General features: G+C 39.4%; 2 protein-coding genes across 2 annotated transcripts in view; both read right to left on the reverse strand.

The window, feature by feature from the left end:
* LOC134820239 (thioredoxin reductase 1, cytoplasmic-like) overlaps positions 1 to 18685 on the reverse strand; it is a 114055-nt gene that overhangs the window by 78482 nt on the left and 16888 nt on the right. The window lies entirely within an intron of this gene.
* On the reverse strand, positions 1571 to 17800 carry LOC134820238 (uncharacterized). Its single transcript, XM_063830458.1, has 31 exons — positions 17550 to 17800; positions 17085 to 17190; positions 16712 to 16800; positions 13386 to 16568; positions 13039 to 13174; positions 12539 to 12678; positions 12148 to 12223; positions 11677 to 11849; positions 11397 to 11487; positions 11017 to 11108; positions 9790 to 9876; positions 9507 to 9636; positions 9279 to 9371; positions 8856 to 9031; positions 8448 to 8600; positions 8200 to 8304; positions 7816 to 8079; positions 7436 to 7700; positions 7017 to 7210; positions 6631 to 6736; positions 6322 to 6416; positions 5624 to 5740; positions 5266 to 5442; positions 5052 to 5153; positions 4808 to 4886; positions 4580 to 4674; positions 3472 to 4048; positions 3075 to 3169; positions 2746 to 2974; positions 2468 to 2617; positions 1571 to 2198 (listed from the first exon to the last, which is right to left on the reverse strand). The coding sequence occupies exons 4-31, from the start codon at positions 14463 to 14465 to the stop codon at positions 1960 to 1962; spliced, it is 5316 nt and encodes a 1771-aa protein (XP_063686528.1). The 5' UTR covers positions 14466 to 16568; positions 16712 to 16800; positions 17085 to 17190; positions 17550 to 17800; the 3' UTR covers positions 1571 to 1959.

An 18685-nucleotide genomic window follows, 5' to 3' on the forward strand; every position in this document is an offset into this window, starting at 1 on the left:
GACGAAACTCCAGGACCGAAATTTCACAGTTTTGACCGAATTCTTCTCCAGAAACCAATTATTCAGTCAATTATGGATGCCATATGACACAATTTAGGTGCTAGAAGTTTGATTCCGGTCGGAGGAAGCTTTGTGCTTACTACAGAAAGCTTTACAAAACGAAAATTTACATTTTCAAAATTCTGTCCCATTTTCAAATATGAAAATGCCTGAACAAAAATTTGACTGATTTGATGGACGTTTTGCCCACCGACCAATTAGTGAGCTAATTGAGGATGGTATGAGACCAAATTGAGGTACTGGAAAAAAAATCCCCGAAAAAATGGAAAAATCATATTGTCCCATTTTCAAATATGAAAAATTCTGAACGAAAATTAGACCAATTTGATGGACGTTTTGCCCACCGACTAATTAGTTAGCTAATCGAGGATGATATGGGACAAAATTGAGGTACTGGATCTCCTAAAAAATGGAAAAATCATATTCTCTCATTTCTTGTCCCATTTCCTGTTTTTGAAGACGAAATTTCTGTTTTTACCTAAATTTGTTATAGTGGATGGCTAACAAAAATATTGGTTCCGAAAACTTCATTTCTTGAGTACGCCTTAAAAATTCCTAAATTGTATAATTATTATTGTACATCTGACTATTTGAGGAGGAATGGAACTGCTCTGGCTCAATACAATGAAATACCGTAGAATGGGGGAACTTCGCCATGTTTTACAGCTATTTCATGTTATTTAGAAAATACGACACGAGTACTTGAAAAAGTTTATAGCTCATATGAACAGGATTGGTAAAGCAAATGTTTTCGTATGAACCACATCAGCCAGGCATAAATAGTCAGCTAGATTGGTGCCACTGAAATCAGGGCGAAGTTACCCTGCAATATGGGATAACTTCGCCATTCTGAAACTATACCATATTCGGTGCTAAGCACCATACCACTCGAAACTCAATTATATTTCCTTGATATACCTGCCAATTTTACTTATCTAGCTCTAGCCTGCGTGTTACAATGGGCAATTTGGTCGCTGGGGTAACATCGCCATGCTGCGGGTAACATCGCCGGGATGAAGTAGAAATGTAGTCGAACTTCGCCAATACACGTGCGTGACTTTGCCAGCCGCGCGCGAATTTCGCGCCAAACTTCGCCGAACAGATGGGATCAGAAGAGGGTAACTTCGCCACACACAAATTTGAAAACTTTATAATATCAGTTGTGTGCATCATGGCTAACTAAATTCGCCCTTAAATGAACAGGACATATGCTAATGATGTCACACAGAATTTATTAAGGATATAATTGTAAAATATGGGAAATATGCAAGCAGGAAATTTTAGCCACTTTATTGCATTATTTCATGTTGCCTGAGTTTAATTAACATAGTAAGATAGTAAACGTTTATTTTTGAATAGGAATACCTTTATAACCATTTGTTCAACACAATACTATACAAAAACTTGATCTCCTAACAATTCAAAACAGTAAAATGATTATTTGAAAAATAGTGGCGAAGTTCCCCGACACGGCGATTTTACCCCAATCTACGGTACAATTACATGACATTGGATATGAAAAAACATATCAATGATTAATGATATCTATAATAATTATTCATCATTTGCATTTATTGAAAAATCATAAAAGAATTATGACTAACGAAAGTTAATTATTTCAGCAGGTTTTTTGGTGTTCAGTCACATCTCAAGATAATGGTGATAGGAATGAGTAAAAATAGTTAATCGGATCTAAGTTTTAGATATTACTTCAGTTTAATCAAGGGTCATACATCCGGATCCCGATGGCACTCTCGTGGTACCCTCGAGGCACAGATATAATCAAGTACAGATATACACAGTTTCTTATCATGGCAAAGCTGATAATGATTATGAAGAGAAATTGTATGTTGTCATAAGAGAGCATCGGCTGTCATCTGATCCAATACCAGGTGTCTTCTAATATCTCTGGATAGAAGCTGTGGATGATACTACCGAAGCTCTTCTCATAGTTGTAGATCCACCAGCAGCGGTCAGGCCAGCAGAAGAAAATCCTGACAAACCCAAACTGGTTCCTATTTTCTGCTGAAGAGATCCGCGTAGAGATGAGATCTCTGATTCAATGTCGATCTTATTTGATACCTTAAACTTTAGAAGTATCTTAGTAACCCATTGCTCCAGCATTCCTTCACTTGAACCTGCATTTTATTTATTATTGCTTAGCCATTACAAACAGGAAAGACTGACATGGATTTAGTTGCATTACTGACACTACCAGGATTCAGGAATGGTTGAAAGCCGGCTAATGGTCGCTTTTCACTAAGAAATAGTTTAAAGTCGGTTAGTTAATTAATAGCTCATTTGGTTCAATAATGGCGATTCTCATCCGATTTGTGCGATGTTTGAAGAGGAAAAATGTTCAGCCGAAACCGTTTGGCCGATAGGAAAACTGAATTGAAATGTATACCTTGTTGGGCAGCTTTTACTTTGATCCCCTCTATCAGTGACTGGAACTGTTGTGCGGAGAGTTTTACGGAATATTTGCTTGACACCCGGGTTATCATGGACAACATCTGTTCTTCCGTCATCACTATACCTCCACCACTTGAAATGTCACCTAGGAGTGATAATAGTTAGAGATCGTCTGAAACAGTGATGCTAGTTGAATAATTGGGAGACTGTAAATCTGAGTGAACTTCATTCATCACCTCCAGCAAGATCTATGATAAGGAACAGAAAACTCACCCTTTAACTTAGCAAGCATTTCAGCAACAAATTTACTCCTTGAAGCAGCACTTCCTCCAACTTGCTGACTGGTCATCTTTTGCTTCAAGCCTGCGATAAATTCCCCTTCCATGTCCCCAGGCAAAGCAAAACCACTCCCTACCAGTTTGCTGCGAATGAGCTCTCCTATTGCTTCATCATCGCCACCTTTTACGGCCCTTAGTTGCAATGCTTTTGATACGATCATTTGCTGAAAGATATAGTGTTCTATGTTGTTCGAGTCATTAACATAAGGATTGATAATTACACAAGGAATGATAAGCAGGGTTATTAAATTAACAAACAGAAACCTCAACTAGCTCAGTATCTCCAGTCATCCCTCGTATTGTTACACTTGCCATCAACTCCACCATATCCTCAGAGGACAGGGAAATTCTTCGCTTTCCTGAGGTGAGAAGTTTACAGGGGCGAGAAGTTTATCAGGACTAGAAATGTGGATTCTTAGTGGGGAGGCGAAGCATTAAAAAAAATTCGTGATAGTGATTTTCTGGGGATTGATTGGTCAATAACGGATTCTAATTGGTTAATTGATGTCACGTGTCAAAAGATATGCTTCACCTTTCCATCTGAATCCACATCTAGATACCCGGTGATTTTCGTCATAATGATGAATAGCTATAATAGGGCTTCTACGACTAGATACAGACAATTAATAAATATGAACATTTTTTAATTATCAAGCTTTACCCAAGATAGCTTGAATTTGCTCCAAAGATACTCTTCCAGACTCATCATCATCAAAAGATATTCCCAGACTTGCACCGATCTTTATTTCTAAAGCTGCACGAAGAGATGCTACCTCCGAACCGAAATCAATCCTGTTGGAAACTTTGAATTTTAGAAGAATCTTCGTAACCCACTGTTCTAACATTCCCATTGACAATCCTCTCTCTGCCACCTTGAATTTTATAGCCTCAAAAAGTGACAAGTTTTGCTGCATAGACAGTTTGACAGACAGTTTCCCAGATACCCTAGCTATCATTGAAGATATCTGCTCAGCTGAGAGAACCAGGCCACCTCCACCCGCGATTTCATCTCTTAGTTTCTCCAGCATTTCTGAAACAAATCTGCCTCTGGAGGCAGCACTTATCCCAGCTTGTCCAATAGTTATCTGCTTCTGTAATCCCATCAGGACTTTTCCTTCGATGTCATCAGGTAAAGCCACGCCAGAGGTGAGCACTTTGCTCCTGATGAGATCCATTATAGCTCCTTCGTCGCCTCCCTCAACTCTCTTAAGTTGTGCAGCTTTGGCGGTTACCATTTCCTGAAAGTAATACACATTCTAAAGGAGTAATATCCCTCAACTCTCTTAAGTTGTGCAGCTTTGGCGGTTACCATTTCCTGAAAGTAATGGCTCCAAGTTACTGCGGACATAGTTCACTATGTGTTTACCGTGTTTGGGTGCCCATCATATTTTACAGATGGGTGCGATATTTTGAACGATTCTATTTTATATTCATCTATTGCTGTACTCTGTAAAATTTGAAAAGTATTTAATAAAAAATACACATTCTATAGGAGTCATATGCCAAGAATTGTAGACAGATTCTTCTTGTTCAAACTCTCCATTTTCGCCTATCTCTTTAGATATACAAATAGATCCCTTTCGAAGAACGTAGGTGCATAATAGAATAGCGCAATTGTTTCAGTTAGATAATGGATAATTGACCGGTAAACAAAACAATATGGCAGGATCTATAGCATCAAATATCGTATTATTATATAGTTGTACTTGTAGTGGGAATAGTATCTCACTATATTGATATTTAAGCATTGTAAAGTTCTGATACTCTACCTCTATAAGATCGTTGTTCCCACCCATGCCCTTGAGTGTAAAACTTTCCATCAACTCCAATTTGTCGTCATCGTCCAACTTTATGTTGTGTTTAGCTGAAATTTTGTTGGTTTCTGCTTCTAAATTGTCCTTAGATTGTTTCGTGAATATATTTTATCCCTGGACTTGGGAGCAAGCCAGCTCTGAAGATTTAAGAAATTAAAAATGTTAGCAACAAATTGTAATTACCTAAAATAGTTACGAGCTTTCTAGCTGAGATTGTACCACTAGATTCCTCACTGTCTCTTTCGTCGCTGCCTTCGCTTATCTTAGATGGAGATTGAAATGTTAAAGGAAAATAAAATGGGTAAGGGGTAGGGGCAATAACTTCAATTGGAAATTTTGATCAAAATTTCACATGGTATCGCAACAATCAACATAGAGAGATAGAGTAAACATTATTTAAAGAGCGTAAAATATTATGCGTTTTTACCTTAGATGGCAGCCTGCTTATATCACCTCGTTGAACAACCGAAATGCTTTTTACATTTCGGTTGTCCGTCACTGCAGCCAGTATTGCATTGAGCCGATCTTGCTGCAAAACAAGCAGTGCTTTATAAAAAGTATTAATTTTCAGATGATTCTGGTAGAATTTTCAAAATGTATATAACTAACTCATTGTCAAAAAAAAGGAATCATAACTTTACTTCATCGTTTTCTTGATCTCTTGCGTTCTGTCTCTTCTTTTCTTTCTCTAATCCCTTCCTCTCTTTCTCTATTTCCTTTTGCAACTGTTTCAACTTCTTCTGTTCGTCCTTCAGCGCCTTCTCAACATCAGTCTCTATATTCGTTGTATTCGTTACAAAGTTGATGTGCTTCTCAATCTGAATGATAGGGCGACATTTACTCAGTTATTCAACACGATATGCAAAATGTTCACATTTAATTAATTACTTAATTAATCTTACAAAAATATGATTGCAACACACAATTTGCTCAGTTTTCATGTTTCACAATTAAAAGAACTCCCTAACAAAATAAAGGAATTTAAATGAAAATAAATACTGTTTTTGTAGTGGTTCCGCGATTTCTCATAGAGTCAATATCCTTGTAAATATTATCCAAATCATGGTCCACATCGTCAATGACGATGTCTGGGTAAGGAATGTTCCTCACATTGACCTGTGAGAAAGCCAGGAAAATCTACATTGTTCGGACTGAATGATCATGGCAAGATTTGTCATGAAAATGAGAAAGCAACCAGAAAGCAATCACCGTTTGCCTGAGCAGCGCTATAATTTCTATAGTTCTATGAAACCATTAGCGATTGATTCTTACAAAAAACGTCGCTATTTATTGATGGAATCCAATGATCTAAGTTGTTCCGTCCCTTTGTCATGATTATGAACTTATCGTGTGATATTATGAACATGTTACAGTTGCTTCAACATCTCAAGATTAATCGGTTTCTCGAGACCATGAAAACATCTGATCAGACTTATTTCTCTTGTTGAATTGCAACGTCGTTTGATTTCATTAACAATAGTTGAATACTTAGAATAATACTTAGAATAATAATACTTAGAATAATAATACTTAGAATAATAATACTTAGAATAATAATACTTAGAATAATAATACTTAGAATAATAATACTTAGAATAATAATACTTAGAATAATAATACTTAGAATAATAATACTTAGAATAATAATACTTAGAATAATAATACTTAGAATAATAATACTTAGAATAATAACTTACATTTATCTCGTGGGTAGTGCTAGATAACCGCCGTGTTCTCAGGACGGTAGGATCGTATTCTATCCCTGCTTTAGCGTCTGGGATCTTTCCCAAGCCTGTGCAAGTTGGGCTTCATTATTCTTCGTTCAATTTCGGCAATCATCACTGCTTCTTAGTATTGATTAGTTGAAAACAGTATTCATCAGTTAAAAATACTATTTCATCATTCTTATTTAACATTAACTGAAGTAGCTGCTTCACATAATAATGAATAACAAATAATGTGTACAAATACAAATACAAACGAACTCATTCAGAAGAATGTCTTACCAACTATAACAGATTTAGGGATTGTAACCATTCTTGACTCTCGTCTCTTTTTCTTAGTCTTGAATGTATCACTTGTGGTGTCTGTCAGCGATTCGAACGACTTTATCTGTGAATAATTTCAATGTTTCTGTGAATCATGGATAAGAACCTAAGTAGCAATATAAAATCATAACGCGAAGTATTCAATTTAAAATGCCAAGGAGCAGGAAGTTACAAATTAACCATACGTTACAACAGATGTACATATTTGTGTTTTCCACTTTTATAACAGTAAAAAGTCTAGCAAAGTCACTGAGGACGGCACAAGACACGATTGTGGTTCTGAAAGTTCTAATCCCAAATAAAGCTTTGATAAACGGAAAATCATCAAAATAAAAAAGTATAACCTTGTGATCGTGGTGCGCATTAGAATCTATATCAGACAGGGAATTTATCGGAGTGAGTGTCTTCATCCAGCTGAACTGCTTAGAAGGAGCAGTATCTGTCATACTCTCTTGGTCGAAGTCCACATCAAAGTTATCCTCGTCCGGATCGTAGCTTAATTGAGACGCTCCTCCATCAGCCCCTCCCCAGTCTCTAGCTGTTAATATGGAGTGAAGTGTCACTTTAGTTGACGCAATATTTAATTTTTTTGTATCATGCGATAAAACATTTGTTTACCTGATTTAGCGCTGCGTCTTCCGAGTATAAATAATAATTTGAGTGAACGTTTCAACTTAAACACGGCACCGCTGCTAGTACTATACTACAACACTGCCAGGTTACAGAAACAGACTGATCTAAAATTGCAAAAAACTTCGCTCACGTTTTAAAGAATTCTGTCCAGGACCTCCCTTCTTGTTAGGCAAATCCTTACCTCCGCCTCCCTTCTTCACTGGAATGTCCTTACCTCCGCCCCCCTTCTTCACTGGAATGTCCTTAGCTGCAGACCCATCAGAACCAGGAATATGCTCCACAGACTCAGTTACCTCTGGTGGGTGTCTCTGAGGAGCAGTGATAACACCACATGACATATGAGAAACACCTGCTATGTTAGACATCGCGTCACCTCCGTTAGGCGTGCTGTCGTGCTGTGAGGACAGATTAGCGTTAAGTTTCCCACATATAAAAACAGGGTAGGGTACAATGTAGTATTTGAACATGAAAAATTACCGGTATAGCCCATTCATACTTCTGACTACAAACCTGAATGCTGTCAATATCTGCTAGACTGTGAGGGTTTACATCAGAGCCGGGTCCTAAAGGAGCCATTGCTCCTCTATTCGGATCAGCAGGTTTTTCACTCTCCAGTGAACCGTCATCATCCCTTCCCATGTCCAGAGGGGCCTCATCGTCCCTATTGATTTCTAAAGGGGCCTCATCGTCCCTATCGTTTTCCAAAGGGGCCTCATCGTCCCTATCGTTTTCCAAAGGGGCCTCATCTTCCCTATCGTTTTCCAAAGGGGCCTCCTGAAAAATATTCGGGAATCAGCGTCAACCAAAACTCGTGGCCGATATTGTCCTGAGGATTTGACGCAATCACGAGATTAAAAAATCTATGAGATAAACTAGAAATAAACAAGAGTTTACGTAGGTATTAGATGCTGGTCCGTCAATTTCGACTGGACCAGCTGCAGGGTCTTCTCCATCAGGCGTCAGTTCTTTATTTTTAGGTTCATAAATTGGATTATCCACCTGGGTATTGAAGTTACAGACTTCATATTGATAGGGATCTTATTGTGGTCTGTAGAGAATTTAGGAAACGAAAAGTAAATTTGAACCAGGCACCATGAACCAAAGTACCTAATAAAGTAATAAGCAAATGAGGATAACTTTACCACATCTGGAATGCCTGTTCCACTGGTAAGTGCCTCGTACTTGTCCTGATCCTGTTTACAGCAGGAACAGAAGGACGAACAGGCACCTCCACATCTCCGTATCAAGTCAGCCAAACAGGGAAAGGCAGTTAGTAAGCAGGAACCAGGAGTACACTGAGAATTGAGATAGATAAGACACAGGTGAAACTTTTTAACTGGTATCATTTCTGAGTTGATCTCGAAAAAGGTATGAAGTCGTAAATTACAATAACCTTCAGTACTGTGGTCACAGGCATTTCAGTGAAGAGTAATCAGGTTCGAAAAATCCGGCCATCAAAATACTTGTGATGTCAAAGCAGCGGAATAGGAGAAACTACTTAAGTAACATACTATAAGTACATACTATAAGTACATACTATAAGTACATACACAACATGCTTTGCAGCAGATGAGAAGGAGTATCCCCAAGAAGAGTATCCCCAGTATGATGCCAACAGCTAGCAAGAGAGCCATATTACCGTCATCCTCTCCAACACCCGCTACTGTCCCTCCTGTCCCTCCCGGAGCTGCAACTCCTCCACCAGCTGCACCCACTTCAACACATTCTGCGGGATGTACAGCGTCACAAAAGTGATACAATTTACAGATGATAATGCCTCTTACTACTTTACTAACTGATATATTGTCAAACGAATAACTATTATATTTGGAAATAGCGATTTTATTTTGGAGTTAATGGCACAGCGAGGGGACAGCCAGCATGAGGAATAAGTAGCACGCAATTGGTGTACAAAATCTTTAAAAATAACCACAAAATCATAATAACGGTTGATCCGAAAAGAATAATTCTACCTTCAGAAGCAGTGTCCAGATAAAAGAAACTACTGCTCTTGTGGTAGAAATAATACTGACAATCGTCCACTACCACCGTGCACTCTCGTGTACCTAAAACAGTTAGTTCATAAGGGTACTGGTTATTTGCTCGACATGTCATTATCCAACATGTCATACAGTTAATTCCCCGGTAACGGTTACTAACGGCCCCTAATTATAAAATTGAAAGACAAATAGGTAACATACCGGCTGGGATCTGGTCTAACGAGGGTTTGTTGATAACAGTAGTGCCGAGACACTGTGAGGTACATTTGTTGAACCCCTTATCAAAGATACAGGTAGCACATGTCTCGAAGTCTTCACAGGAAGTACAGACCTGTTGATAAAAACCGATCATAAAAACATTTTGAGACAATTTATTAAAATGCTGGAAATTAATGAAAAGTAAATTTTTGAACCGTTCCAAATTCTTTGGATTCTCACTCAAAAAAGCAAACGATGCACGAAGTACACAGTAAGTTGTACTCACAGTGCAGGTTTGACAGTGTTTTCCTTTGTACCCACCGTCACATACACATCTCCCGTTCTGGCATTCACCGTGCCGTCCACATATCACCTGGCAAAGAGGTACCGTTAACAGCTGATAGGTACTGTGTAAAACATCTTGAGCTTAGTTAGAATTTAATCATATAGTGGGACGTTGGAAGTTGGGAGCTAGGGGTGTTGTTGTCTGTTAAACCTGTAGAAATCTGTTGAGATAACCGGTTTGTAAGTTTGTAGTGAGACTAATACTTACATTAGTACTGTCCCTACACTGCTAATACTTACATTAGTACTGTCCCTACACTGCTAATACTTACATTGGTACTGTCCCTACACTGCTAATACTTACATTGGTACTGTCCCTACACTACTAATACTTACATTAGTACTGTCCCTACACTGCTAATACTTACATTGGTACTGTCCCTACACTGCTAATACTTACATTGGTACTGTCCCTACACTACTAATACTTACATTGGAACTGTCCCTACACTGCTAATACTTACATTGGTACTGTCCCTACACTGCTAATACTTACATTGGTACTTTCCCTACACTTCTAATACTTACATTGGTACTGTCCCTACACTACTAATACTTACATTGGAACTGTCCCTACACTGCTAATACTTACATTGGTACTGTCCCTACACTACTAATACTTACATTGGAACTGTCCCTACACTACTAATACTTACATTAGTACTGTCCCTACACTGCTAATACTTACATTGGTACTGTCCCTACACTGCTAATACTTACATTGGTACTGTCCCTACACTACTAATACTTACATTGGTACTGTCCCTACACTGCTAATACTTACATTGGTACTGTCCCTACACTGCTAATACTTACATTGGTACTGTCCCTACACTTCTAATACTTACATTGGTACTGTCCCTACACTACTAATACTTACATTGGAACTGTCCCTACACTGCTAATACTTACATTGGTACTGTCCCTACACTGCTAATACTTACATTGGTACTGTCCCTACACTGCTAATACTTACATTGGAACTGTCCCTACACTGCTAATACTTACATTGGAACTGTCCCTACACTACTAATACTTACATTGGAACTGTCCCTACACTGCTAATACTTACATTGGTACTGTCCCTACACTGCTAATACTTACATTGGTACTGTCCCTACACTGCTAATACTTACATTGGAACTGTCCCTACACTGCTAATACTTACATTGGAACTGTCCCTACACTGCTTCTCACTGTACTGACACGCTTCTCCCGAGTACCCACCAGCACACAGGCATTCCTCACACATACAGGTTCCTGTGGTAATATATGTCTCGTAATTATAATAATCATAATCATCATAGTTGTAATAATTATAATATTAAATAACAGCATAATACGATAGTATTGTTAAAGTGACACCACATAATTATAGGGGCTGGAGTAAGAGTACTCAGTCCAGGGTTCTTCTTTAAGGCTCTCTCAGCCTGACCATTTTTTGTCGCCACAATTTTGCGTGTATAATTTGATTTGTATTTTCAGTACTATTTGTCTCGAATAATTAAGACAAAGACTTCGATTAGAACAGATAGCTGTGTTACAAACCTCTACCGGAGCAGATAGCTATGGTGTTTTTACCCTCCACTCGACCTTTAGGACAGTTCCCATGGTCACACTCACAATAGTCACCGTACGTCTGAAACAGTAACTTTAGTCAGTCTGAGTAATGTTTCAGTAACAATTGAGAACAAGTGGGGTCGCTGAATATAGCATGTTAGAACGGGAGATCGAACCGGTAATTCGTAATGTGTTATAAAATCACGAAATATCAGGAGCCTTGAAAGAGCTTCACCGCAGAGTGCAGTCATATCTTTAAAAAACTTACGAGATCTTCACATTTACACCGACCACACTGACAAGTGCCCCTACTAGAGCACATGGGCACCCTATTCCTGGACCTAACCCTAGGGTTAACACACTGAGTCACATTACCAAGATCCCCAACTTTACAGTCACATTTAGCTCCCACCCAGCCTGACTTGCAGGAGCAGGAACCACCTGTGTAATTGTAAACAGGTTATGAGTATAAATAAGGAGTTATCATATCTATGAGGTTCTCACTTAGTCACTATTCCGTTAAATTAGTTACATAAAATATATTATATAGTACATAAAATTTCAAACACGCCACTAATTCTGACACCCTGCAGCCTGCTGTATGCGTCTATCAACGTTTTAATAGTTTTCATAACTTCATAATCTCATAATGTTGTATTTTCTTGCCGTTATAAAACATTGAAATCTCACCAACCACTAAATTCTGTCTTACCTTGGTTGCCACTAGATTCTATCCTACCTTGGTAGCTGCCCTGTTTGTTACACTTCACGCTGACAGGCTCAGTGGGCAGGTTCAGAGTGCACACTGTTTCAACCTGTACAATAGTTAGTTTAAGTTTTTTTTAAACAGATCATCGTTTTTTTGAAAACGACATTCGTATATGAAAACCGACAATCGTTTTTTAAAGCCTATCAACGTTATTAAAATCCGATCATAAACGTTTAAAAAATTATAATCGATTTTGAAAACCGATAATCGTTTTTGAAATTGATAAACGGGTGTTATTTAAGTATTTAGCACCACACGGCGGAGATTGACCTGGTTATAATTGGCCGAGTAATCTTTTGTTGCTATACCCTACTCCACACTCCACAGTACCCTACTCTACTAATCTGTGAATGAAATGTACCTCTAGTTTGAGTTGACCGTAAGCAGGGAAGTTAAGAAGAGTTTCCTCTTTAGTTTCCAAACAGTGGCTGACACAAACTTTCATCTTGAAAGTGATGTCACTTTCTTTATCTACATTATCACAACTTCTAGTGGCATCTCCTGATGTTGAAAATGTTTTAAAATGTAAGGTGAAAACATCGATAAAGTAAAGTAAGTAAAGATTACAGCGCATTATATTTTCCGAATTATATTTTTTACAAACTTTCCAGACGAAAGTCTACCTGTGAGATGGCATATATAGGAGACATAGTCTACCTGTGAGATGGCATATATAGGAGACATAGTCTACCTGTGAGATGGCATATATAGGAGACATAGTCTACCTGTGAGATGGCATATATAGGAGACATAGTCTACCTGTGAGATGGCATATATAGGAGACATAGTCTACCTGTGAGATGGCATATATAGGAGACATAGTCTACCTGTGAGATGGCATATATAGGAGACATAGTCTACCTGTGAGATGGCATATATAGGAAACATTGACTCCAGGAGGAATGTCCACCAGGGTAACAGAAGGGTTGGACACTAATGAGTTGTAGTAGCTGCTGATCTCTTCATCTAGTCTAGTAGCGGCTGATAGGTCGAAAACCTGATATAGTTATTAGTGTTATCAGTATATTCTAAACTTCTTACAAAAGATTAGGTACAGGGTGAGTTGTACATGATAGGGTAAACATTACAGAAACGGTGAATAGTAGATATGAGTTTTGAACAAAAAAACAAAAAAAACAAGGACACAGTACTATGTTGTTAATTATTTTGCAGTATACGTTTTAATTCTTTTCAAAGTAAATACTAACCTTTGAGTTGGGTATCATATCCCTCAGCATCCTCTTATCCACAGAACTTGACACTACAAACACAGGGATGGTGTTGTTCCTGAGCAGCATGTTTGCCACCTGTACTATAGAGGGGTAATCGGTTGTAAACCCATACTTTCTAGTGCTGCCAGTCCGGCAAACTTCATCAAACGGCTGGACGAACCCACCCAGTTTTCCATCTCCTGCTATGTGAGGATTATTGTAGAGTGCAACTATGACCATCTTGTTGCTGGAATCTCTCCAACCCATCTGGTTACATATCAAACTCTGGTAAAGTGCATCAAAAGCGGCGTTTCCTTGAGAGGTAGTGTCGTTGGTGTACATGGTCTCCAGGATTAGTTTGTAAATCTTGTCGTTGTTTTCCAGGTAGTTGAGGGCTCTGAAAGCGTGGGCTTCACTGCATGTACCATCAGCCATGCAAGGATTGTCGGAGTAATTCTTATGCTCTGTAGCGTACGGGATTGTGTTTCTGTCAGAGAAAGTCCCGTATCCAAAGTAGGTAGTGTTAGCAAGTGATGACAAGGTTAAAACCAGATCTTTTACCATAAAATTAAACAAGCCTCTGTTTACCGAGGGTACCTGGTGCTGTAAAATAACAACATCTAACGGGTGATTGTTAGAAGAGCGAGCAAAAGTCTCAACCTCCGCACACTGTCCTGGTCTCATCTTGACGAGCACCTGGGCAGGAGACAACTGGTTAGGAGACAACTGAACTGTAGTGTCGCTGTCTCCTAGATTCGTCCCACCTGTAGTCTGTACAGTGGGTGTAGGGTTTATCACCTCCTTGCAAGCTTCAATACGCTTGCTATTACTAGTCATGCACCTGTAGTCACCCCAACTACCATCAGCACACCAGCCACACTGGGCTTCTTTCATGCAGTCATCCCCTGAGTTCTCCCAGCAGGGATCAAACCCTACTTCAACAAATGTAGTTCCTGTCACCTTGTTAGTGACTGTTATCTCGTAGTTAATGGTAACATCAGTTCCATTCGAGAAGGTCACCACTGCGTAGTATTGCCCGCTATCAGACTGTTTGAGATTACTGATCTCAACAAACATTCCACCCTGCTTTATATAGAATCTTCCATTGACATACGTTATTGGATACCTCACACCGCTGATGGTGTAGTACCATTTTATAACGTCTCCAGTGCCTATCGTGTTGGGTATGTTAAGCTCGATGTTGGAACCTTCTTCCACCTCACAGATAGACTTTCCATTACAAAGTGGTAGACCCAGGTTTGGTTTAGTTGGGATAACATCCACATTCCAAGGGTAAGTTATCAGGTAACTGTCACTGGAGTGGTAGGTAACTTGTCCGTAGTAGATCCGATCATCTCCTTTTAGAACCTCCGAGATTGTCAGCTGTCCATTTGTTAGACTGTACTTTGAGTTGTCAATGGTTAAAAACTCTTAACCCCGTGAAACACAGTGTACCAGTCAACCTGCTTCCAACCAGGATACAGATCAACTGAGATTGTACAATCTTCCCTTACCTTACAAGTTTTAGTTTGTAATTTCGGCTGCTTTATTACTACAACATTGAACACTTTGACAGTTATTTTGTTTGTGTCTGGGTCAAAGTACATTGCATGATAGTGTCCTGTGTCAGTAAGCTGTAGGTTCACGAATGTAAGATCTCCAAAATTCTTTTGAAGGTACATGAGCTTATCCTCTACATTGACTAAAGTACTGTTGACATTTTTAAGCCAGACTAAAGGTTGATTTAGATCTAATCTCGTGGAGATTGTAAGGGGGTTTTGCTGAAACCAAACGTAGTAGTCTGTCTTTTGAAGAGGAAACACTCGGAAGACATACGAGAAATCATCCTTAGTGTTAGTGGTGACATTAGCAAAGTATGTGCCTCTATCACCCTCACCTAGAACCTTGATAGTCAGGAAGGAATCAGTAACAATATACTTGGTGTTTGAACTCAGTTTAGTCTGATCAAGAAACCACCTTGTTCTTCTGATTGAGTTTTTATCAGGGAGAATCAACGTGAGGGCTTCACCAACAACCTGGTAAACAATCTTCACCACCATCACCTCTTTACCACCACCAACAGGTCCGGAGATACCAAGACAGAACGACCTACAAACCCCCTCTATAAAGTACGGCTTGTTCTCAGGACAAGCACAAACCTTGTTCTTACACCCCACAGAGATCATGTCAAGCACGGAGACATCCTCACCACATCTCCTCTGAGCTGGAGCACACTGCTCGTAAAACACCTGGTTATTAGGACAAACTGTAGGTTTAGAGTCCACACAGTAGTCATAGCTCACACACCAACCATCAGGGTTAAGATAGGGTTTGTGAGACGGACACCCACAGACATCAGTTAAACAGGATGCAGAACAGGAGGTGTCCACCTGGGAGCATGTCTTGTTGCACACAGCGCACTCGCTCTCGTACAACACCATGTTGGACTCACCTCCACACTGCTGGCTAGGACAGTCGTCCTTGCTGATACACCGCCCTTTGTACTCTATAGGTTTATCAGCAGGACAAGCACACGTGTTCCTCATGCACGTGCACGTGGTGCTGGTGACGTCACTGGTGGAGCTGGTGACGTCACTGTTATCACAGCTAGAAGGGCACGGTGCACACTCATTACTACCATAGTACACATACCCCTCTACTCCGAACTGAGTACACGGGTAGTCGGGGTTCTTGGGACACTTGTCTCGGGAGATACACTTGCCTTGGTAGTAGACGGGAGTGTTGGCGGGACACGCGCACACCCCTGACCTACACTCAAATAGACATTTGTCGTTAGAGCAAGTTTCCTGGCACGGGGCACAGTCTTTCTCGTAGAACCTCATGGTAGAAGGGCACTGCTGGTTTACATCCCCAGCTCCTAGAACTATCAGCTGGAAGATGAAACTCTCGTCCCTCCGTCCCCCGTCAAAGTAAATGTTGATCCTGTAGTAACCATCATCCTCATCTACAAGCCGGGTGAAATACAGAGATCTGGACAGGATTTTGAGTCTGGGTCCATCAACTAGCTGAGTTCCTGTGGTACTGTTGAAGTAGGTCCAGGTGTAAAAGAGGGCATCGTCCTTGTTGTTTACAGAGAGAGTGAGGTTCTGTCCCTCGTAACCGATAACTATTGCGTCCCCTCCCGGTAGGAAGTTAACTTGCAGATATGTGACGTAGTACCTGACAAATTTATGTGATATAATAAGATAATATGAGGTAAAGTTCGAGGTAAATTGAAAAATGTACCTTGTTTCAGCCTCCAGCTTCGACGAATCTTTCCAAAACAACTTAAAGTTAAATGAACTTTTAAAGATTTGAAATACCTAATGCTGCCTGGGTAGAGAAGTTGAGCTATGTAGTACCCCTGGTCACTAAGTTGAACGCTGTTCAACTCAAGTGTGTCCTCCTTCAACTGAAGGTTAATTAATGATTCAAATGTTTATTTCTATGGTTAAACCTCGGAATCAAAGGAGTATAAACTCAAGAGTTTAAATTCCCAATTAGTCAGACTGAGCAGGTTGAGCTGTAGTAATACACAGTTCTGAGGCGTTAAAACATTTTCATTACTATCTACAGTAACATCCTGAATCAGAAACTCGGTTAATATCAGTTCCTACAAAGTGTAAAATTGGAAATGAAATGAGGATAAACTTGGAGTATAAACTCATTCAGCAAAGTAAAGAAAACGCTATTTACCACGAGCTTTGAATTGGATTCAGAGAGTTGGACAAAGATTCCTCGGTCACTGTTTTTCTTGTAGTGCCACGTGACTGACTTGTAATTAGGCGGCATCCCAGTGAACCTAGGAATGTGAAACGTTAGGGACGTGAAATATGCGTCAAGACGTGCAGGGGGTTTGCAAAAATACATTCTTATCTCGACGTTTTATTTTATATTTACAACGTCGTGAATACAAATATAAGCGCCCCGATCTCTCATTCTCAAGAGTGCTGCAGTTGTATTCTCCGCCGACTTGACAGCAAAATATAGGGTTACGATGTACAATATACGGTTACAATGCACAATATACGGTTACAATGCACAACAAGATGACAGTTGCATGCATAAAACTAGTTTAAGTCACCAATGCACAATCTGAAGTTTGTGAACCTCAACTAAGCCTTTCACGTGTTATACATGCTCCTAATTTATCGTACTAACCCAACAACAACATTGTAGTTGACATAAGACTCTAGCACTCTGAAGGGAGCAGGCAACTTGTTAACGTTCACATTAAAGTTGTGTTTTGAGGTCCTCTCAGGGAACACTACCTCAGCTTGATACGTCCCCGAGTCTCCTAGCACTACTCGGGTGAAGATAAGAGATATCTCCGTTATAAGGGACGTGTTGGTCGCTGATAGTTCTGTCCGAATATCGCTTGAGGACACCTGAAATGGGAGCTTTTAAAAGGGACGTGAAATTGAGTAGGAAGGAGTTTTAAAGGGATCGGTCACGAGGGCGGAAGTCGCGAGGGTGGAGGTCACGAGGGCGGAAGATGGAAGGGCGAAAGTCGATCACATGAAACAAGGGCGGAAGTTTCCTAAAACGATCACATGACTCACTTTATCATGGAAATATAAAAGGTGATGAAAGAGGAGATTTTGGTTTAGATTATGCATTTGGGATATATCTTTCCATTGTTTTCTGGTCACAGTTTTAGAATTAATTTGACAATGTTGGCTAAAGAGTAATACTATTTAGTTTGTAAAACACAATTGATTTAACTCTAAAGTTAGATGTTATTATGATCGTCCGTCAACACGCACAAGAAAACAATCATTGATCCGTAATGGCATATCAACAATGAACGAGTACGGCAGTGAACGAGTATTTAATGCCCAAGCTTTGTTGTGTTCTTCGCACATTCCAACGATGCGTTGTTCAAACCACCCAAGTGCTAAAGAGTTAAAGAATAAGACAGCTTGATACGTTGTTCAAACCACCAAAGTGCTAAAGAGTTAAAGAATAAGACAGCTATGGTAAATGTTTATTTTCTTTTATAAACCTGTTTGTTGTATTATTGTATGCCTATCTTTCATTCAAATTTCTGATTGTTTCTGACAATTGTATGCCTATCGTATTGATGTTTCATCATTCGAATTTCTGATTGTTTCTGAATAGACTGAGTCTATTCAGAAATAATCAGAAATTTGAATGAAAGAAACATGAAATCATGAGACTCAATAATATTACACGACTCAATCAGCCTGTAGTATTATTATGCCATTGTATTATTATATGCCGTAGTGCCTATCGATTATTTTAAAAGCAGCGATTGTAGAATGTAAATTCTGGCG

Source organism: Bolinopsis microptera, chromosome 8 (genome assembly GCF_026151205.1).
Source record: "Bolinopsis microptera isolate Bmic1 chromosome 8, MBARI_Bmic_1.0, whole genome shotgun sequence".
Taxonomy (NCBI): domain Eukaryota; kingdom Metazoa; phylum Ctenophora; class Tentaculata; order Lobata; family Bolinopsidae; genus Bolinopsis; species Bolinopsis microptera.